Genomic DNA, 15903 nt, shown 5'->3' with positions numbered 1-15903 from the left:
ATTATTAGATAAGCTCATACATGATGCACTGCAGATTCATGTTATAACCTGTTACAGTTCGGTGTCTGTTTTAGAGCGTACCACTACGCCACAGTCTGGCACATGACTCAAAACAAAGAGCTGTCATTTATAAAGAATATATTTATTAGTGTATTCACGTGGGTACGAGTAAATACAACTTATGAACTGTAAACTAAGAGTGTATAATTATTTTCTGATTTTTACCAATCACTGTTTTAGGTGTAGGAGTTTGTGAACCTTGTCTTTTTCAGTTGACTTTTTCAAAGTACTCTTTGGATCCCTCTGGGGTTGGTTTGATCTGAAAAGTAAACACAAAATGAACTTTAAAAACCAGTTTCCACTGGAGCCGACTGACAGAAGACTCATGTACTGAATGCACGTCTTAAAGCGCAACAGTTTCTTCAAATTGCATATCCTGAACACATTATTTCACTATTTTTCAGCCTGGATCCTATTTTGCCATGTCAATATGACTAATGAGGAACAGTTACAGTTATTAAAATCAGTCCTGTATTGAGCAAGAATACTCGAGACAAAATGGGCTCTGATGTAATCCTTTAGTGTCTGACAGTATCATGCAAAGGATTGCTACAGAGAGACTTAATTTTTAAGAGTCTTGTATTCACTCAGCTGACATCTGCAAGGTCTGTCCTAAACTTCAGCGTCACGATTGATGACCAATTAACCTTAAAGGTCCACGTGGCCTCGATTGCTCGGTCGTGCCGTTTTTTCCTGTACAACACCAGGAAGATCGGACTCTACCTATCTGAGCGTGCAGCTCAACTCCTGGTTCAGCCTCTTGTAATATCACACATTTACTACTTCAACTCCTGACCAGGCAGGCCTCCCCTCATTTACAGATGATCCAGAATGCAGCAGCACATCTGGTTTTCAATCAGCCAAAAACAGCACGTGTCACCCCACTGGTTTCCAGTCGCCGCCCACATCAAATTCAAAACCCTGGCACTTGCCTCCAAAACAACAACTTAAAGTGCTCCCGCCTACCTGAGCTCCCTCATTCAGGTCTACACTCTCACTCCCTGCACTCTGCCAATGAAAGCGGCCTGATTGAACCGCCACAACAGGGCCGAAAGCCGTGAGCTAGACCATGTTCAATCAGCAGAGTCGATCTCAGCCTTTAAAAGAAGACTGAAGACCCAGCTCTTTCAAGAACACCTTTCCACTTGACTGAACAATATATATATGTTTAAAAAAAAAATCCAATGCATCTTATGCACTCTGGCACATTGCCACTGACACTGACTGTAGGCATCTACGTCCTATCAGACTTGAGCTTTGCTTCATGGCACTAACTCTTGTTGTCTCCTGACTAGTTGACACTTGTTTGTGTTATATCAGATCTCAGATGTGTGTTGCTTTGGATAAAGGCGTCTGCTAAACTGTAACATACATTTTGTTTAACCAGAAACAGTAGTGTAGTTTCACTGCTCTTGACAAACTAATGAAACTCCCTTTGCAGAAACAGTCGTTTTAACATCGTCATCTGCATTCAAACATGACAGAAACAAAATTAATCTCACCAAAAATGTCTTGGTGATTGCTGGAGCAGTGGAAAGACAAATTCTGTTTTGAACAAAACAAACTATTAATTCACTGTTAGATGTGAAAAGAGGACAGAGATGTAAAGCCAGAACATTTTCAGATCAAACAGTGAGTAAAGGGTTTATTTCAACCAGAGTTGGTGATTGTTGGAACAGTGGAAAGACGAGCCAAGACATTTTTGGTGACTTCTATTTTGTTTCTGTCGAGTATGAACAAAGATGACAATAGATACGTTTACATAGACAAAGTTTATCCAAGCTGACGGAAATGATTCTGATTAGAAATACCAACTTAACTGTTTACATGGACACTTAACAAAGTGATCTGATTAAACGTGTGTTTACATCCTCTCAAGCACTAATCAAACTTTTTTGACACGCAAACTGGTTCCGTCTGCTGTGAAGCATCTAATGTGCTGGAAATATAACAGAGGAGGAAAAAGTTGTTTTGTTTTTCCACCCGCCAGTAAACGAAAAAGTGTTTCCACCTGATAATTTTCAAGATGGACCCAAATCGTATCCTGGCAACAATATTAGCATCTTAAAATCTTTTACGGTTTCTAACAGAAAAGTTGTGTCTGCTACTGACCAGTTATGTTTCACCGCTGTCACATTTCTGTCCGACACACTTTTATTCTGAATGGGCTGTTGTTCTGCTTATTCTGGTCCATGTAAACAAGTTAATGATGGTGTTAAACAGTTTCTGCAAAGGGAGTCTGGTTAGTTTGTTGAGAGCAATAAAACAGCTGTTTTTCTGGTTAAACAAAATGTATCTCACTCTTTAAAAAGGTCTCTCTCTGTAGCAATCCTTTCCTTAATGTTGTCAGACACTAAGAAAAACAATCTGAGCCTGTCAGTGACGGACTCTGACGGCCGACCTTCTGCCTCCAGGATTATATTAAAGCTTAGTTCCTCTTCTGCCAGCTGCAGAACTCTCCCTCAATACTGGACCAATTTCAAAAAAATGTTGCCCCTATTAGTCACTTGGCACAATAACATGGAAAAATAGGGTCAGGGTTAAAAAAAAAAAACAGAAGTTACCCTTTAAGTCTACAATAGATATTAACAGGAACACTTCAGTTTCAGTGCTGAATGAATTGAGAATGATTCAGTGTTTGGGTATCAGAGGTTGGAGGAACTCACCGTCGGGGACTCGGGGGTCCAGCTGGCCGGACACACCTCACCGTGGGTCTCCACAAACTGGAACGCCTTCACTAAACGAAGGGTCTCTTCTACACAACGGCCCACAGGCAGGTCGTTCACACTCATGTGCTTCACCACACCGTTCGGATCAATGATGAACAGGCCTCTGAGGGACGAGAACAACACAGAAAATAAGTTGATCTGATCTCCCAAAGCTTCAGCATTGATGATTATTACACTGATATTGTTTAAGTCCACCAAATGCTGTCTATAACAGCCATATGTAACATCTGGCCAACAGCTTGTTGTATGGAGAACATCTGGATTGGACACACAAGACTGACGTGGCAAAATAAAATTCAATAAAGCCTGTGGAATGGGCCTTTTTTTTAAAAAAAAAAACAATATCAAGGAATCCTTCAGTAAAAATACCAAACAGACTCTATTAAAGGTAGTGACACATGAAGGAGCTGCTAACAACATGACAACTAATAACAGCACAGTGGAAACCTCTTATAGTGACCATATCCAGGTCAAATTAATCACTATAAACGATGATTTTTATCATCAAAATTTGTTCGTTTCTCATGCAGATTACCATTTAATTAACATTTGTATATTTATTACATGAATTTAAAGTAACAAAATGGACAGCTACCCTAGTTATTGAATTGTATTGACTATTTAAAAATAAAGTAGAGCTGTTTCAAACACTTTTCAAATTATGTACAATTTTAACTACTGTATAAGTGAAATGCAATATATTACAGTACTGTGCTGCATATAAAATAAAGCTTTCTGTAATTTCACTGCTGCATCTCATTGACTTGTTTTTGGAGGTTTATCAGAAGGTAAAGAGTAACTTTTTCTCATCAACGTGCACAGCAGCAGCCTCGGGTCAACAGCTGGAAACAGACGGGTTTCCAACTTATTTAAATGATGAGTTCTCTAGGCTTCTTAATACATCGTCTATTAGTTTGATTTTTCTGTGCTTTTTTCTGTGTTAACAGCAAGTTATAATAATGTATCAAGTCAATGATATACCAGTACATTTTGTTGGAAATTAAATTTTAATATTTAAAGGACCAGTGTGTAGGATTTGGTGGCGTCTAGCAACAGGACTGCAGATTCCAAACACTCCTTCCAAGAACCTGCCGTGGGCGCAAAACTTGCAAAAAACATGAAAGGCCATATCAAGAGCCAGGGTTTGGTTTGTCTCTTCTGGGCTACTGTTTTTTTTTTTTAAAAAGTGCTATATAAATAAAGTTGTTTTTACAGACTGAACCTTTAACATTGCAGCTACTTTCTAATGAGCACATAATGAACCCACCTCAGTGCTATTCCGGGACCCTCCAGCAGCACGCCGTAGTCTCTGGAGATCTGCTTGTTGAGGTCGGACAGAAGAGGGATGTGGATGTGGCCCAAACCTCCAGTCTGACAAAACACCATGAATTAAATAACACTTGTCAGATGAACTGCTGAACACAAGAGACATATTGTTCTTGCAGGTCAATCATTTACTAAAAGCTGCTTTATCCACTTCAAAGGATGAATGAAACGGCGCAACGTTGGAACTTGTAACACGCGTCTGTCACTGAGTAATTATTAAAAGAGGGACAGTACCTTGCGAGGAGTGTTGATCCATGCCAGGTGGGTGAAGTGAGAGTCCACAGACACGCCCACCACCGCACAGTTGACGTCGTGGAACTCACTGGCCTTGTCACTGAATGAGATGATCTCTGTCGGACACACAAAGGTGCTGCAAGATGACAAACAGAAAGAAACTGTGAGCGAAGCATTAAAATCACGGTACATCTGCCGGAGACTGATGAGAGTAGCACAAAGTGTCGGGAGGAAATTTCTACTGGTCATCAGCAGACGTTCTTAAAAATCTTTCTTCAATGTTTATCTAAACCAAAGGCGGTGAAAAGCATCATGTCATTCGCTCCATCTCTTCATGTGTGTCACATGTACTCACAAATCAAGCGGGTAGAAGAAGAGCACCAGGTATTTGCCCTTGAAATCAGCGAGGCTCATCTCCTTGAACTCCCCATTCTGGACCGCTGTGGCCTTAAAATCAGGAGCCGGCTGAGTGACAGCAGGAGCCCATCTGGAAGAGCCTGATACAGAAAAAAGTCAAACACTATTTATTCATTCACAGTCTCTGCTTTGTAAAATCAAATCTCACAGTGTCAGATACAAAGACATCATACTGGAAAGTCCAGACATCTCTGTAGAATCTGTCTTTTATGGAACGTGCCTCTCATTTTGAGTATAAAAACTTTGATCGACATGGACAACACCTTCAGTATCTTAATGAAATATTTACTAATGGGGAGTCATTTACAGTTATATTGAAAAGGGTGAAAAATAGGACATGCAAACAATTTTGAAATGGAATTAAATGGAAAAATTAATTGGCTTATGCTGCAGATTTCAGAATGCGACTTATATTTAAGGGAGTGACGAAGTAAAGAACGTCAGAAATGACATAATTCAACTACATTATAACATAATATATATTTAACACCACCCAGTGGCAGTTTAAAGTCAGATTTGCTGTCATTTAGGATGATGGTGACTGCTCTAACATTGTCCCACGGCTGCCTGAGGATGTGTCTGCAGACATTTCTTGTTTATCGACCTCATGAGCGCAGGGATCAGCTGATGCCGATCATCTCAAAATGCCAGATAATCAACCCTGTCCTATCATAAACACCAGCTAACAACACGACAACATACTGAAGGTTTTGTTGCACCTTACTCCTCGCCCTGAGCATTAGCATGAATATTTTATATGAGATATTCCTCATTTTAATTTGTTAATAACAAAAAGGGAAGGATGAACACTCCACTTCATTATCATACTAACATTATCCTAGTTGATCAGACACTTTGCAGAGGAAAATATCTAGATCTGCACATTACTGTCTCATTTAACTGATGAATAACTTGGTGTACAAAACGTCTGAAAATAAAGCCGATCACAGTCTCCCAGAGTTTTTAAATCACTTGTTTTGACCAACCAACAGTCCAAAACCCAAAGATCTTCAGTTTACAGATTAATCAATTATTAAGACTGTTGCAGATTAGTTAATTATTCATGCTTTATGTTATCAATATTCAACTGTATATTCTCTGACTTTGGTTCTGTACGTACTGGTAGAGAAGCAGGCTCTCTGAAGTGCGGGACCAGTGAGGGCTCTCGCAGCTCCAGACGCTCCGTGCTGACAGGCTGCTGTGATTTTCAACCCTCCTGCTGCAACCCTCGCCTGAAAAAAACACAAACAAAAGACATCGATTCATCATGAATGATCCTAGTTAACAACACTTATGTTTAAAAGGTTTTATGTTCCCAATGAGAGGTCTGAAATCTAGTAGAAACTTGTGGTTTTAAATCTTACAGATATAAATCCAAGCACATTTAATTTTTTATTAGGGAAACAGAATGTGTCCTCCGTGAAAGGAAAGCACGTCCTTCCTTTATTATTGTTTTTTTTTATACCTTTCTTTTACAGCTACCGCTTCAGCCTCGATTTGAACGAGGCTGATTAAGAAACATTAATGAATGCGAGGTTGTTTTATGAGCCGCAAATGAAGGAGGAGGTAGATGATGCAATAAACAGAATATCGTCACCAGGTTTGATAAAAACAGGTTCTCCAGGCTGAACGAGACCACATCCTGTACGAGAAACCTGAACATGCTGCACCTCGTTCAGCAGCTGCGGCTCCATTGTTAGTGAGACCGAGAGGTTTGAATCCTATTTTAACATCCCTTTAATTTTACAAACGCATACATTACTATTGTTCTAAAGAATACATTTCACATATATATTCAAACAGGATATCCATGACATCCATAACAATCAAGTAATTATTAGTAATAAATGACTTTTTACTATTTTTTCACACTTCCTTTGATTTCTTATTTTTTCCCTCTTTATTTCTCATTTTAAGTTTAATAATTAAAAATAACCAGGCACTCATATGACACGTACTGGCCTCTGATAACAAAATTTATTACAAAAGCAAATATGAGTACAGTTAAATAAAAATGTTTGTTCCATTAAGTGTAAAAAATATTGTCTATTTTACAGAAATACTACGACAAAATGATGATAAAATAAATCAACATCTTCTTGTTTTTCTTCAGCCTCCAGGGTGTGTTGTTTTTAAATGTCTGCATGTCTCCTGTTGCTGCTTTGGCACATTCTTGTCACAAATGGTGCATCTCGCTGTATTTTTATCCGCAGATGAAAAGTTACACCCCACCACGTTTCCTTATTGCCATCTCTCACATGTTTGATGCAGAATTGTGCGACTGACTCGGTTCTCATGCACATAGGTTTCCGATTATGTGACACAAGCCAGTTAAATAAAAACTTCAGGGCCGTTTACTCGCACAGACATTATACAGAAAATGTTTTGTATTTGTGTAGTGTTATTATTCCTCCTTTTTAAAAGGAATTGATACCAAATGAGTATCTTATGATAATCAATGTATCAATCCTGCTGAATCTAACTGCTCATCCCTAATCTACAGTTCTGTCATGTCAACATGCAGCACCTTCAGGCAAGAAAAGTAATGTATCGTTTAATTTAAAACACGTCAAAGAAAATATTTGGTTCACATATCAAAGGGGAAATCTTCACATTACTGATGCAGCGCTGCTCTCTGCGGGTTTAAAAGTCAGACATGCATCACCTCTGACCACACCCCAAACACTGTTATCACACCAGGGGTTTCTCACCAGCTGCCAGGGGCAAAACACCCACTGTGATACACTAACTGATATCACTAACAGGAATAGAGACAAGCACACTTGACATAAGTGCCTCGGTCTGCACAACATGTTTTCTTGCAGGATTTCTGTGGACAAGTGGTTATGAAGAACATACTACAATCTGTTGCATTGGCAGAATCAACATTTTTACCTCACAGAGCGCAGCTGCCTCACAAAATAACAGATGTGGGCAGCAGTAGACCTGCAATTTCCATATTCCTGTGAGGTTAAATTGCTGCTATCACTTAGCAATAGTGATATTTGGCTTATATAACAGCAGCTTCCCATATGAAAAGGCTATCTGAGAAAAGCAGTAAAACTATGTACTATGTGTACACTTAAACTGATATATATATTTTTAAGTGGATAAAATATATTTTGCTGCTGACCCTGTCCACATTTTACTTTAATATTGCTTAACTTCCTACAGCAGCACTCTTCTCTGCTTCTTCAGACTGGGGGCGTGTAAACCGCCATCTAGTGGAGGTAATACACCGAACATGAATAAGTATCTCATACAACCACACATCAAATAATCCAAACTATCCCTTTAACTGTATTGTTTACAACTTTTCATATATGTCAAAATGGCTGTGAAAAAGGCTGTACAGATAATTATATTTAGTCTTACATCCCCAGAGCTCTTCTGTCTGCAAGAAATGTTTGTATAATATTTCTAATGTTTTGTCTTTGTTCTGTCTTTGTGTAATTTTCAAACTAGAGAGGGTTAATTGAAGAAAATCTAAAACTGCACAGTAACAAATTAAGTGTATGTGGCTTTGCTAACTGGAATGGAAATTCCTATATTTTTCAGCACAATACATAAATACAATATAAATTATTGAGAAACCAATCTAGAAAAATCATTCCTTTAGTGTTGCATTTCAAAAATAGTCAAAGTGTCATTTCAGTATCAGCAGCAGGAATTAGAAAAAAATAAATCAGAGGATATTATTTAGCATTTTGAGAACAAAGTCTAGTCATTCATTATTAATTTATAGATTGTTAATGTTTTACACAGTTCAGGAAAACGCACAAAGTTTGCAACCCTGTTGAGAATCCTGTTCTTAACAATTAGATTTTACTCTCAAAATGCTAATTTAAAAAAAAAACTTCCTCCTCTGATTTATTTTTTTTCTTATTTCTTGCACTAATACCGAAAGCTTGGCTTTATTCTTGATATTTTGACTCTATCCTTTGAATGCAAAATTTAAAGAAAATGTTCCTCTTCTCTTTTATGTTTTATTGTAACCCTATCTTACTATTATTTTCCATCACAAACAGCTAAAAGTCAGTGGTAACTTAAGATTTCCATGAGTAGATCAATGCATTGATATTCATATTTTTTACTGAAAAACCAAACAAAGAGGCTATTTGATTAATTTGTCAGAGGCTCAGAAGGAAACCCTTACAGCTGAAGACAAAACTACTAGTAGTATTTCTTATGAACCATATCAGTCTAAAACAGCGGCCGCGGACCAGAGGTTTGCCACCACAGTGACAGTTGGTCCTCTGGTTCAAATGTGCGACACACAGGGCAGGACAGCGCCTCACTGCACAGGTTACTCCTTCATCAATACCTGCTATCGACACGAGTTAATCACTGATTAATGAATAACAAACCGAGGGAAAAGACCGAGGAGAGCAAAGCTGCTGCTGTGAGGAGAGAAGTTTCACTTACAGAGGTCCTGAGCAGTCTTCCTATGGTGGCTGCCATTTTGGATTATGTCAGAAGAGGGCGGTTTGAGCCGGTTAATACGTCATCTCCACACGTGCGCGACGCAAACATGGTCACTGAAAAAATACAAATTTAATACGTTTACTGACATGATACCGTGTTAACTTGGTTCTTTTCAATCAGAAGGAAATCATCAGCAAAGGCAGAAGACTTTTACTGATACAAATGATTTCCGAATAATAAAAAGACGATCATGCTGCCTTCAGGTGTTCCTCAGGTGTTACGAAAACTGTGACGAGTTTGAAGCGTGAAGGTTCATTACTGACCTCAAAATTAAAAATAAAAATATGCTGGGAATGTCTTCAGTTTTTAGGGAGCCTCTAAGAAGACAAGAGAAAAACGAAATAGGTGGGTGAAAAAAAAAAATAAATGGGTGAGGAAACATATTATGGATGGTGGAAAAAAAATCAGGTTGTATTAAAGCTAATTAAACCTATTAGAAAGACTTTTCAAGTGGTTGTTTTTTTATCATTTAAAATGTTTAGTTTTAGCTTAGTTTTTTTTAATAGGCCTTAGTACTGCTTTTATTTATTTACTTACTTATTCATTCATTCATTCATTCATTCATTCATTTGTTTATTTATCAAATGTATAGAATAATTCTATACATTTCAAAAATGAAATAAAATTAAAACAAACGAAAAATACTAAAATAAAATATGTCTTTACAAACAATGGAAAAATTATATGCTCATAATTATTTAGCAAAAATACTTTACACGCTTACCAGATGTATGGGTGGCTGTTTAAGAACATGAGTTATTGTGTGTGAATGTAAACGTTGTTTTTACGTCCAAACATTTCACATTTCAACCGTGAACACAGTTATTGCACTCTGCGCTCAATAAACTGAACACAACACTTGGATATAAGACAAATATAACCTCCGATTTTCATCATGTCCCTGAATGCAGCGTAAAACCGCCCACAACTGCCCACGTGATTGAAGGCGGAAGTAGTTTCTAAATAGAAGTTGACCTCAAAGCAGGAGGAATACATGCTGGTAAAATGTGCACTGTTGTAGTCTGGTTGTAAGTTATTGAATGTGTGTGAAACAGATGTCCTCGCTGTTCTAATGGATCCTAATCTGATTTATTGGAAAAGTCACGGACAGGTGAGAGTGAAGAGCAGTGTTTTAACATGCAGAGAATCATCTGTGATGTTATGTTCAGTCAGGTCCACTGAAACTGTGTTTACATCTTAGTTCCTCACATTTTTTTGGTAAGTGTTGAACTTTAGCGTCCCTCTTCTTCCAGTCTTTCCTCAGTCGACTAAAGATCTGGGTTAATCTCCTTGATCCAACTTCCCTGCTCTCCTCTGATGTGAGTAGCAGCCACTGTACACTGATCTTACACTGTGAGATGAGTAGAAAAATATCTGATGTTTAACCAATGACACTGCTCTCCTCAGGCTGAAATACACAAGGCTCACGCTCTGCTTGGAAGTGGAGAGAAACTAGATGAAAAGGTCAGGTGATGTTCAACCGTACAGTGTTCATCAGTCAGCTTTATGAACCTGCTGCTGATTTATTTAAACCTGTTCTGTTTCCTGCTTCAGGATGGACCTGCACAGACACTCGCACTTGTAAGTCTTACAAGAAGCACAACACTGCAAATAACATCCTCTCAAAATAAATCAGAGTTTATTTATATTTCCAACTAACAGTGTTTTTAATTAAGTGGTTTTTAATTAACTGATATCACCATGAAACTCCCCCAGTGGACTGCTTATATTAAGACAATTATTTTGTATTAAGGGATGTCAATCCTTAATTAAATTATTCACTGTTAAGAATTGAATCCCTTAAAAATGTATTTATCAATAATTAATCGATAGTCTAGAAATGGCAGTACTTGCAGCTCATTTGACATTGTTTTGTCTGACAGAGGCATTTGTTGAAGAAAGAAATATAAACTTAAAATTAGGGGAAAAAAATGTAAAAAAAAAAAAAAAATTAGGCAATGTCCATTTTTGTTTTCCTGTTAATTATTGGTGATTAATCAACTAATCAATTAGTTATAATTGCTAGCACAAAATTTGCAACCCTATTTGTGTCACAAGTTTTCAGAATTTTGCACTGCAAATATGCAAATGAGAAACTATCTAATTCAATATGTACTAATCTGCAAACGTTTCCAGGTTCAAGATTTTTGTTTTATCTTGTTGACATATTAGAGTCAATATTTTTGCTCATAGTGTCGTGCCTTAAAAGGAAAATTTGGCACTTTTCATGAGACTGTCCGATCAGTGTTGATAGTTAAGTAATGTAATAACTTGAAGTGTGCGCTGTGTTGAAAACTGTTTTCTTGCACGCGCAGTCGTGCAGCAGCTGTCCTGTTATTACCTCCCGAGTCTATAGCTTTTACTTTGTCGACCAAAACAAAACTTGAGGTTACAAAAACACTGACTGCTCAGAACAGAAGAGTAATCCAGGCTGTAATAGCGTGTCGTTCATCCTGAAGACTGAAGTGGCCAAATTTCCACGTAGGAATTCATTTTGAAATATTTATATCTTTGAATGTGTCCAGATGTTTTATCCTCTGGAAGCTGTGTTGTCCAGATGTTGTGATTTGACAGAGTTCAGTGCTTTGCATTTTGTTTAAAGTCTTGACGACTGTTTGTGTCTACAGTCGTCTGTCCACGCTGATTCTGGTGCCGCTCTTCCTCTAGTCTTCCGCCCTCCAGGTACAATCAAATCCACACCTTTACACATTTATGGAGAGTTTACATCCACGTCTATTACTATGCAGTTGTATCTTGAAACACTTATTTTGAAAGAGATGCAGATTTCTTCACTTCTGTCATTTCCTTTCTAGCATTTCTGCCGATATCAGCACCTCTGGTACGTCGTCCAGTAAATATATAATGACACTTAGTTCTTTGTAGTGGTTGCGAAACCAATGTTGAAATTTTTTTGAAATCTTTTTTTCAGGTTGTTGCCAGCTTTTTGCCACATAGCGGAGTCAAACCTGCTCTGTTTTGGCAGGTAATGAAGTATATTCATCATATTGTTAAAAAGTGTGTTACATGTGGATTGAACAGTGAACATTAATGATTAAAAACTGCACTCTTTCAGTTACTGCTGCAGAGTTACAGTGCAGGATTCAACCATGCAAACAGAAATTCTTCACCAGAGCAGGTAACATATATATATATATGTTTAGATATTCAGTAATGAGATACTAATGTTACCACCTGAAATTATTCTCATGTCCTCCCTCTGTCTCTGTCTTTATCTCTGTCCGCCAGGGTAAGAAGACGTCTTTGAAGCAGCTTCTGTTGATCGCTGGCACAGTTTCCTATGCAACATGTGCAGGGGTGTGTAGAACCTGATAACATATGTAGCCTGTAACGTTTCAAATCAAAAAGATGCTTCGTAAAAAAAAACATTTTAATTTTCCTGTATCTTTTGTTTCAGGCCCTTCCTCAAATTTTCATTAACCGACTCGGTATAAGAAGCGCTCCAATCCAGACTTTCTTTAGGTCGATATTACCAATCCCACTCTCAGGTAATCCCTTTATCTCTACATTAAAATACCCTAGCATGAATAGTGTTGTATCAAAAGTCAGAATACTTTATTTTGCATGTCAGATAGTAGGTGCATAGGTGTTAAAGGGATTCAGTTTTTTTTAAGTGAGCACAGAAGCTAAGCAAAGTACTGTGGTGGACAGGATCAGCACCAAATCATATTTTAGCCACCTAAAAAATCAATATCAGTTTGATTGTATGCTATATTTACAATATAGCATATATATTTGACTCATGTAAGGTCGGTTTCCCATCAGTAAAGGCTGTCTGACAGCAAAGTAAAGCAGTTAAAATATTCTAAATATAGCACACTTCAGTATCATCTACTGTAGGCAATGCAAGTATGTCATACAGCCTCACTTAAAAATCAGAACTATCCCTTTAAGTCAACTGGTGTGGCTGCAATAATAACAGGTAAGATTTTTTTTTAAGTAATATGTTGTGTAACTCTCTCCAGCTGTTCTGGCCTTCTTCAATGTGTTTACTGTCAGAAGTGAGGAGTCAGAAACTGGGATCCAAGTGTTTGATTCCAATGGAAACCCTGTCGGCTTCTCGAAAGCAGCAGGGGAAAAGGTAAAAATAAAAAAGCAAGTGGATAAAAATAATTTGTCTTGTTGAAAACCTGGAGTGCTATATATTTTTTTCTTTTTGTTCAGGCTGTGAGGGAGACTGCATTGTCGAGAGCGACACTGCTTGGGACAACCGCTGCCATTCCTAATCTCCTGGTTTTGCTCTTACAGAGGTCAGTCACTGTTAAATGTAGTTCTGTTTTAATGGACAAAATCACACCTGTTAGACTTCACTAAATAGATTCTCCTTTACAGAAGAAAACTTTTCCAGAGGAACGCTCTGCTGGTCGCTCCTCTCCGTCACATAAGTGTGGCGTTTGTTCTGGGCTTGATGATCCCCGTCTCGTTCAGCCTGTTTCCACAACTGGGAACGGTGAGATCCATGATCCTCCTGTGCTGTCTTGTTTTCTCTGTGGTGAACTCGGCTGACGTCGACCTTGTTTTACAGATAAAGAGGGAGAACGTAGAGGAGGAGCTGCGGGCTGCAGCGGACGACGGGCTGTTCTACTACCACAGAGGACTCTGAGGAGCTGTTTCACACAGCACATACAAAATCAACATTATAATTTAAAGCTACTACAAGGAGTTTCTAGAGCAATGATGTCAGTGTCCCACCTGAACACGGCCCTCCAGTCCGACTGAGTGGCAAAACTTCCTGCATCATGGCTGCATTTAGTACAGAAAATTGCAAAACTAGAAATAAAAAACAATCAATTATCTGTGAAAACTAACTCGGCACTCTGTTACTTCAAGGCGGAGTTTGTTGGCAAAATTAAATTGATGAGGACCCCAAAAGTTATTCTGGTTGTTCATGGACAGGTCTGCGGATATTTTTATTATTTGAGAGAAAACTTCACATGCAGCAGAGTTGAAGATGTGTGATGCATGAGTGTTGCACAGAATATGAATGAAAGATTCATATTCTATACGATTAAAGTACGATTTTACCCAAAAAGCCAACATACCTGACACAAAAATTCCAGTTGTTTCTGTGATTTGCAGTGATCCACATTGCTTCTCTTTTCTTTAGTTTTTGTCAGTTTGTAAAAGGTTTGCTCCTTTTTTTGCTCCTGTTGAATTTATTTGTACAGTCAATCACACAGCAGCTCGTTCTCATTTTTGATGGCTTTTGTTTTCATGGCATGCAAGCTGAAAGCTAACACTGTCAGTTGTCTTTTTGCCACTCAGTTGGTGTAACCGCAGTGACTTCACTCTCATACCTTCTTTTCTTAATGCCTGCAGCCGAGTTGGATCCTCCTTGATATCAGATGAAAAGAGCCTGTGGTTACTTTTGACCTGGCAGAGTTACAGCGAGTCGTACCGTAGCCAGTTAGAAAGAAGCTGATTTTTTTTCTTTGGATTAATTTGTTTTTGGCATTATATATTTTGAGGCTATAATGATGTCAACAGGCATGTCCAAAATCAACACAATATGAAACTTCCTTGTAGTAGCTTTAACATCATGCAGCTGCAGATGTATGAGACATGTAACAGACTCAAAGATGAAATGCAGCTTTTTCTCACTATTTTCATGTAAAATATTTTGTTAAAACCATTGTTCAGTACATTAAAACTCGCAAGAAGCTGCTGTTTAATAGTAAATTTATTTAGTTGGAATATTAGATGTATTTATAGATAGGAAATATTACATCAATTCATGAAAATACATTTAGTTTTTAAAGTTACATGAGCATTTCTATGTATTGCACTCTGTGTCTTATCTGAAATACTGAGGCACAAAAACATCCTTTTGGCAATGTGTCTGAAAATGTAAAACAACAGCGCTACCTTTACATCAGTTTAAAAAAAAAAAGAAAAAAAGTACAACCTGAACAGTAAGACACACATAATGCAATATTAATCAAAGTGGACATGGAAGCACCAATCATTCGATCAGCTGCAGATTAATGAGGAACAGCTCTTTTTCTACCAGCCATCTTTTTTTTTTTTTTTTATAAAACACTGTTTGAAAAAAGCCTCATCACAGACTGTTTGTTTCAGGTTTGTGCGCCACTTAAGTCATTAGTAAAATACAAAATGTGACATTGTTTTAAAAAACTAAATAAACTCACGTTGTGCAATGTTTCTATCGACTAACTCATTAATAATAATATTAAGTGCTTGTTACATCTGTGACATTTCAGCTGCTATTTCTGCATTTATATATTCTCTCTATATATATATCTGGGTCTGTCTCTTCACAGTGAGTACCCAACATCTCAGACCAGGAACAAGATTTGTGATGTTTCTATGTACAGCTTTGCACTGTGCAGTGGAAGCTAACGTCTGGAAAGCACGATCGGGTGTACCAGCAGAGAAAGTACCAGCTCATTTGTCTCCATTTCACCACGTTGAAGACAAAAACTGTAGTGCTTTTTGTCCATAACTACCAATGTTAAAGGAGATAAAGTCAGGCATTATCTTATTTTTTTTCTTATTGGCACCAAATCCCATGAAAAGACCAGAACAGATTAGTACATTAGTCAATTTTTGAATACTTTCAGATTTTGTCATTTCTGGTTTCTTTACTCCTCTATGACAGTAAACTGAATATCTT

General features: G+C 37.8%; 2 protein-coding genes across 2 annotated transcripts; one reads left to right on the top strand and one right to left on the bottom strand.

Annotated features, from left to right (window-relative positions):
- Window positions 1–121: 121 nt before the first annotated feature.
- On the bottom strand, window positions 122–9325 carry prdx3 (peroxiredoxin 3). The gene is made up of 7 exons (XM_084735674.1): window positions 9192–9325; window positions 5887–5998; window positions 4705–4846; window positions 4350–4485; window positions 4057–4160; window positions 2727–2892; window positions 122–319 (listed from the first exon to the last, which is right to left on the bottom strand). The coding sequence occupies exons 1-7, from the start codon at window positions 9225–9227 to the stop codon at window positions 269–271; spliced, it is 747 nt and encodes a 248-aa protein (XP_084591800.1). The 5' UTR covers window positions 9228–9325; the 3' UTR covers window positions 122–268.
- An 895-nt stretch (window positions 9326–10220) lies between these two features.
- On the top strand, window positions 10221–15299 carry sfxn4 (sideroflexin 4). Its single transcript, XM_084735676.1, has 14 exons — window positions 10221–10362; window positions 10505–10570; window positions 10659–10715; window positions 10806–10832; window positions 11879–11933; window positions 12065–12090; window positions 12181–12234; window positions 12325–12387; window positions 12498–12566; window positions 12667–12757; window positions 13235–13350; window positions 13434–13519; window positions 13602–13719; window positions 13795–15299. Exons 1-14 carry the CDS (start codon window positions 10324–10326, stop codon window positions 13870–13872), a joined length of 945 nt encoding a protein of 314 aa, XP_084591802.1. The 5' UTR covers window positions 10221–10323; the 3' UTR covers window positions 13873–15299.
- Window positions 15300–15903: the final 604 nt, after the last annotated feature.

This window comes from Lutjanus erythropterus, chromosome 14, assembly GCF_056507025.1.
Source record: "Lutjanus erythropterus isolate fLutEry1 chromosome 14, fLutEry1.hap2, whole genome shotgun sequence".
Lineage (NCBI taxonomy): Eukaryota > Metazoa > Chordata > Actinopteri > Lutjaniformes > Lutjanidae > Lutjanus > Lutjanus erythropterus.
The sequence above is the reverse complement of the archived record's forward strand: the minus strand, read 5'-3'. Positions and strand labels throughout refer to the sequence as shown.

What these genes read in the sequence shown, in the direction of transcription:
- prdx3 (XM_084735674.1), bottom strand. Translation starts at nt 9,227, where the DNA reads ATGGCAGCCACCATAGGAAGACTGCTCAGGACCTCT. An exon ending in GGATCAACACTCCTCGCAAG is followed by an intron (nt 4,161 to 4,349) that starts GTACTGTCCCTC and finishes GTGTTTTGTCAG; the next exon opens with ACTGGAGGTTTGGGCCACAT. An exon ending in GGACCCCCGAGTCCCCGACG is followed by an intron (nt 320 to 2,726) that starts GTGAGTTCCTCC and finishes TTTACTTTTCAG; the next exon opens with ATCAAACCAACCCCAGAGGG.
- sfxn4 (XM_084735676.1), top strand. Translation starts at nt 10,324, where the DNA reads ATGGATCCTAATCTGATTTATTGGAAAAGTCACGGACAG. An exon ending in ATTACCAATCCCACTCTCAG is followed by an intron (nt 12,758 to 13,234) that starts GTAATCCCTTTA and finishes AACTCTCTCCAG; the next exon opens with CTGTTCTGGCCTTCTTCAAT. An exon ending in CTGGTTTTGCTCTTACAGAG is followed by an intron (nt 13,520 to 13,601) that starts GTCAGTCACTGT and finishes TCTCCTTTACAG; the next exon opens with AAGAAAACTTTTCCAGAGGA.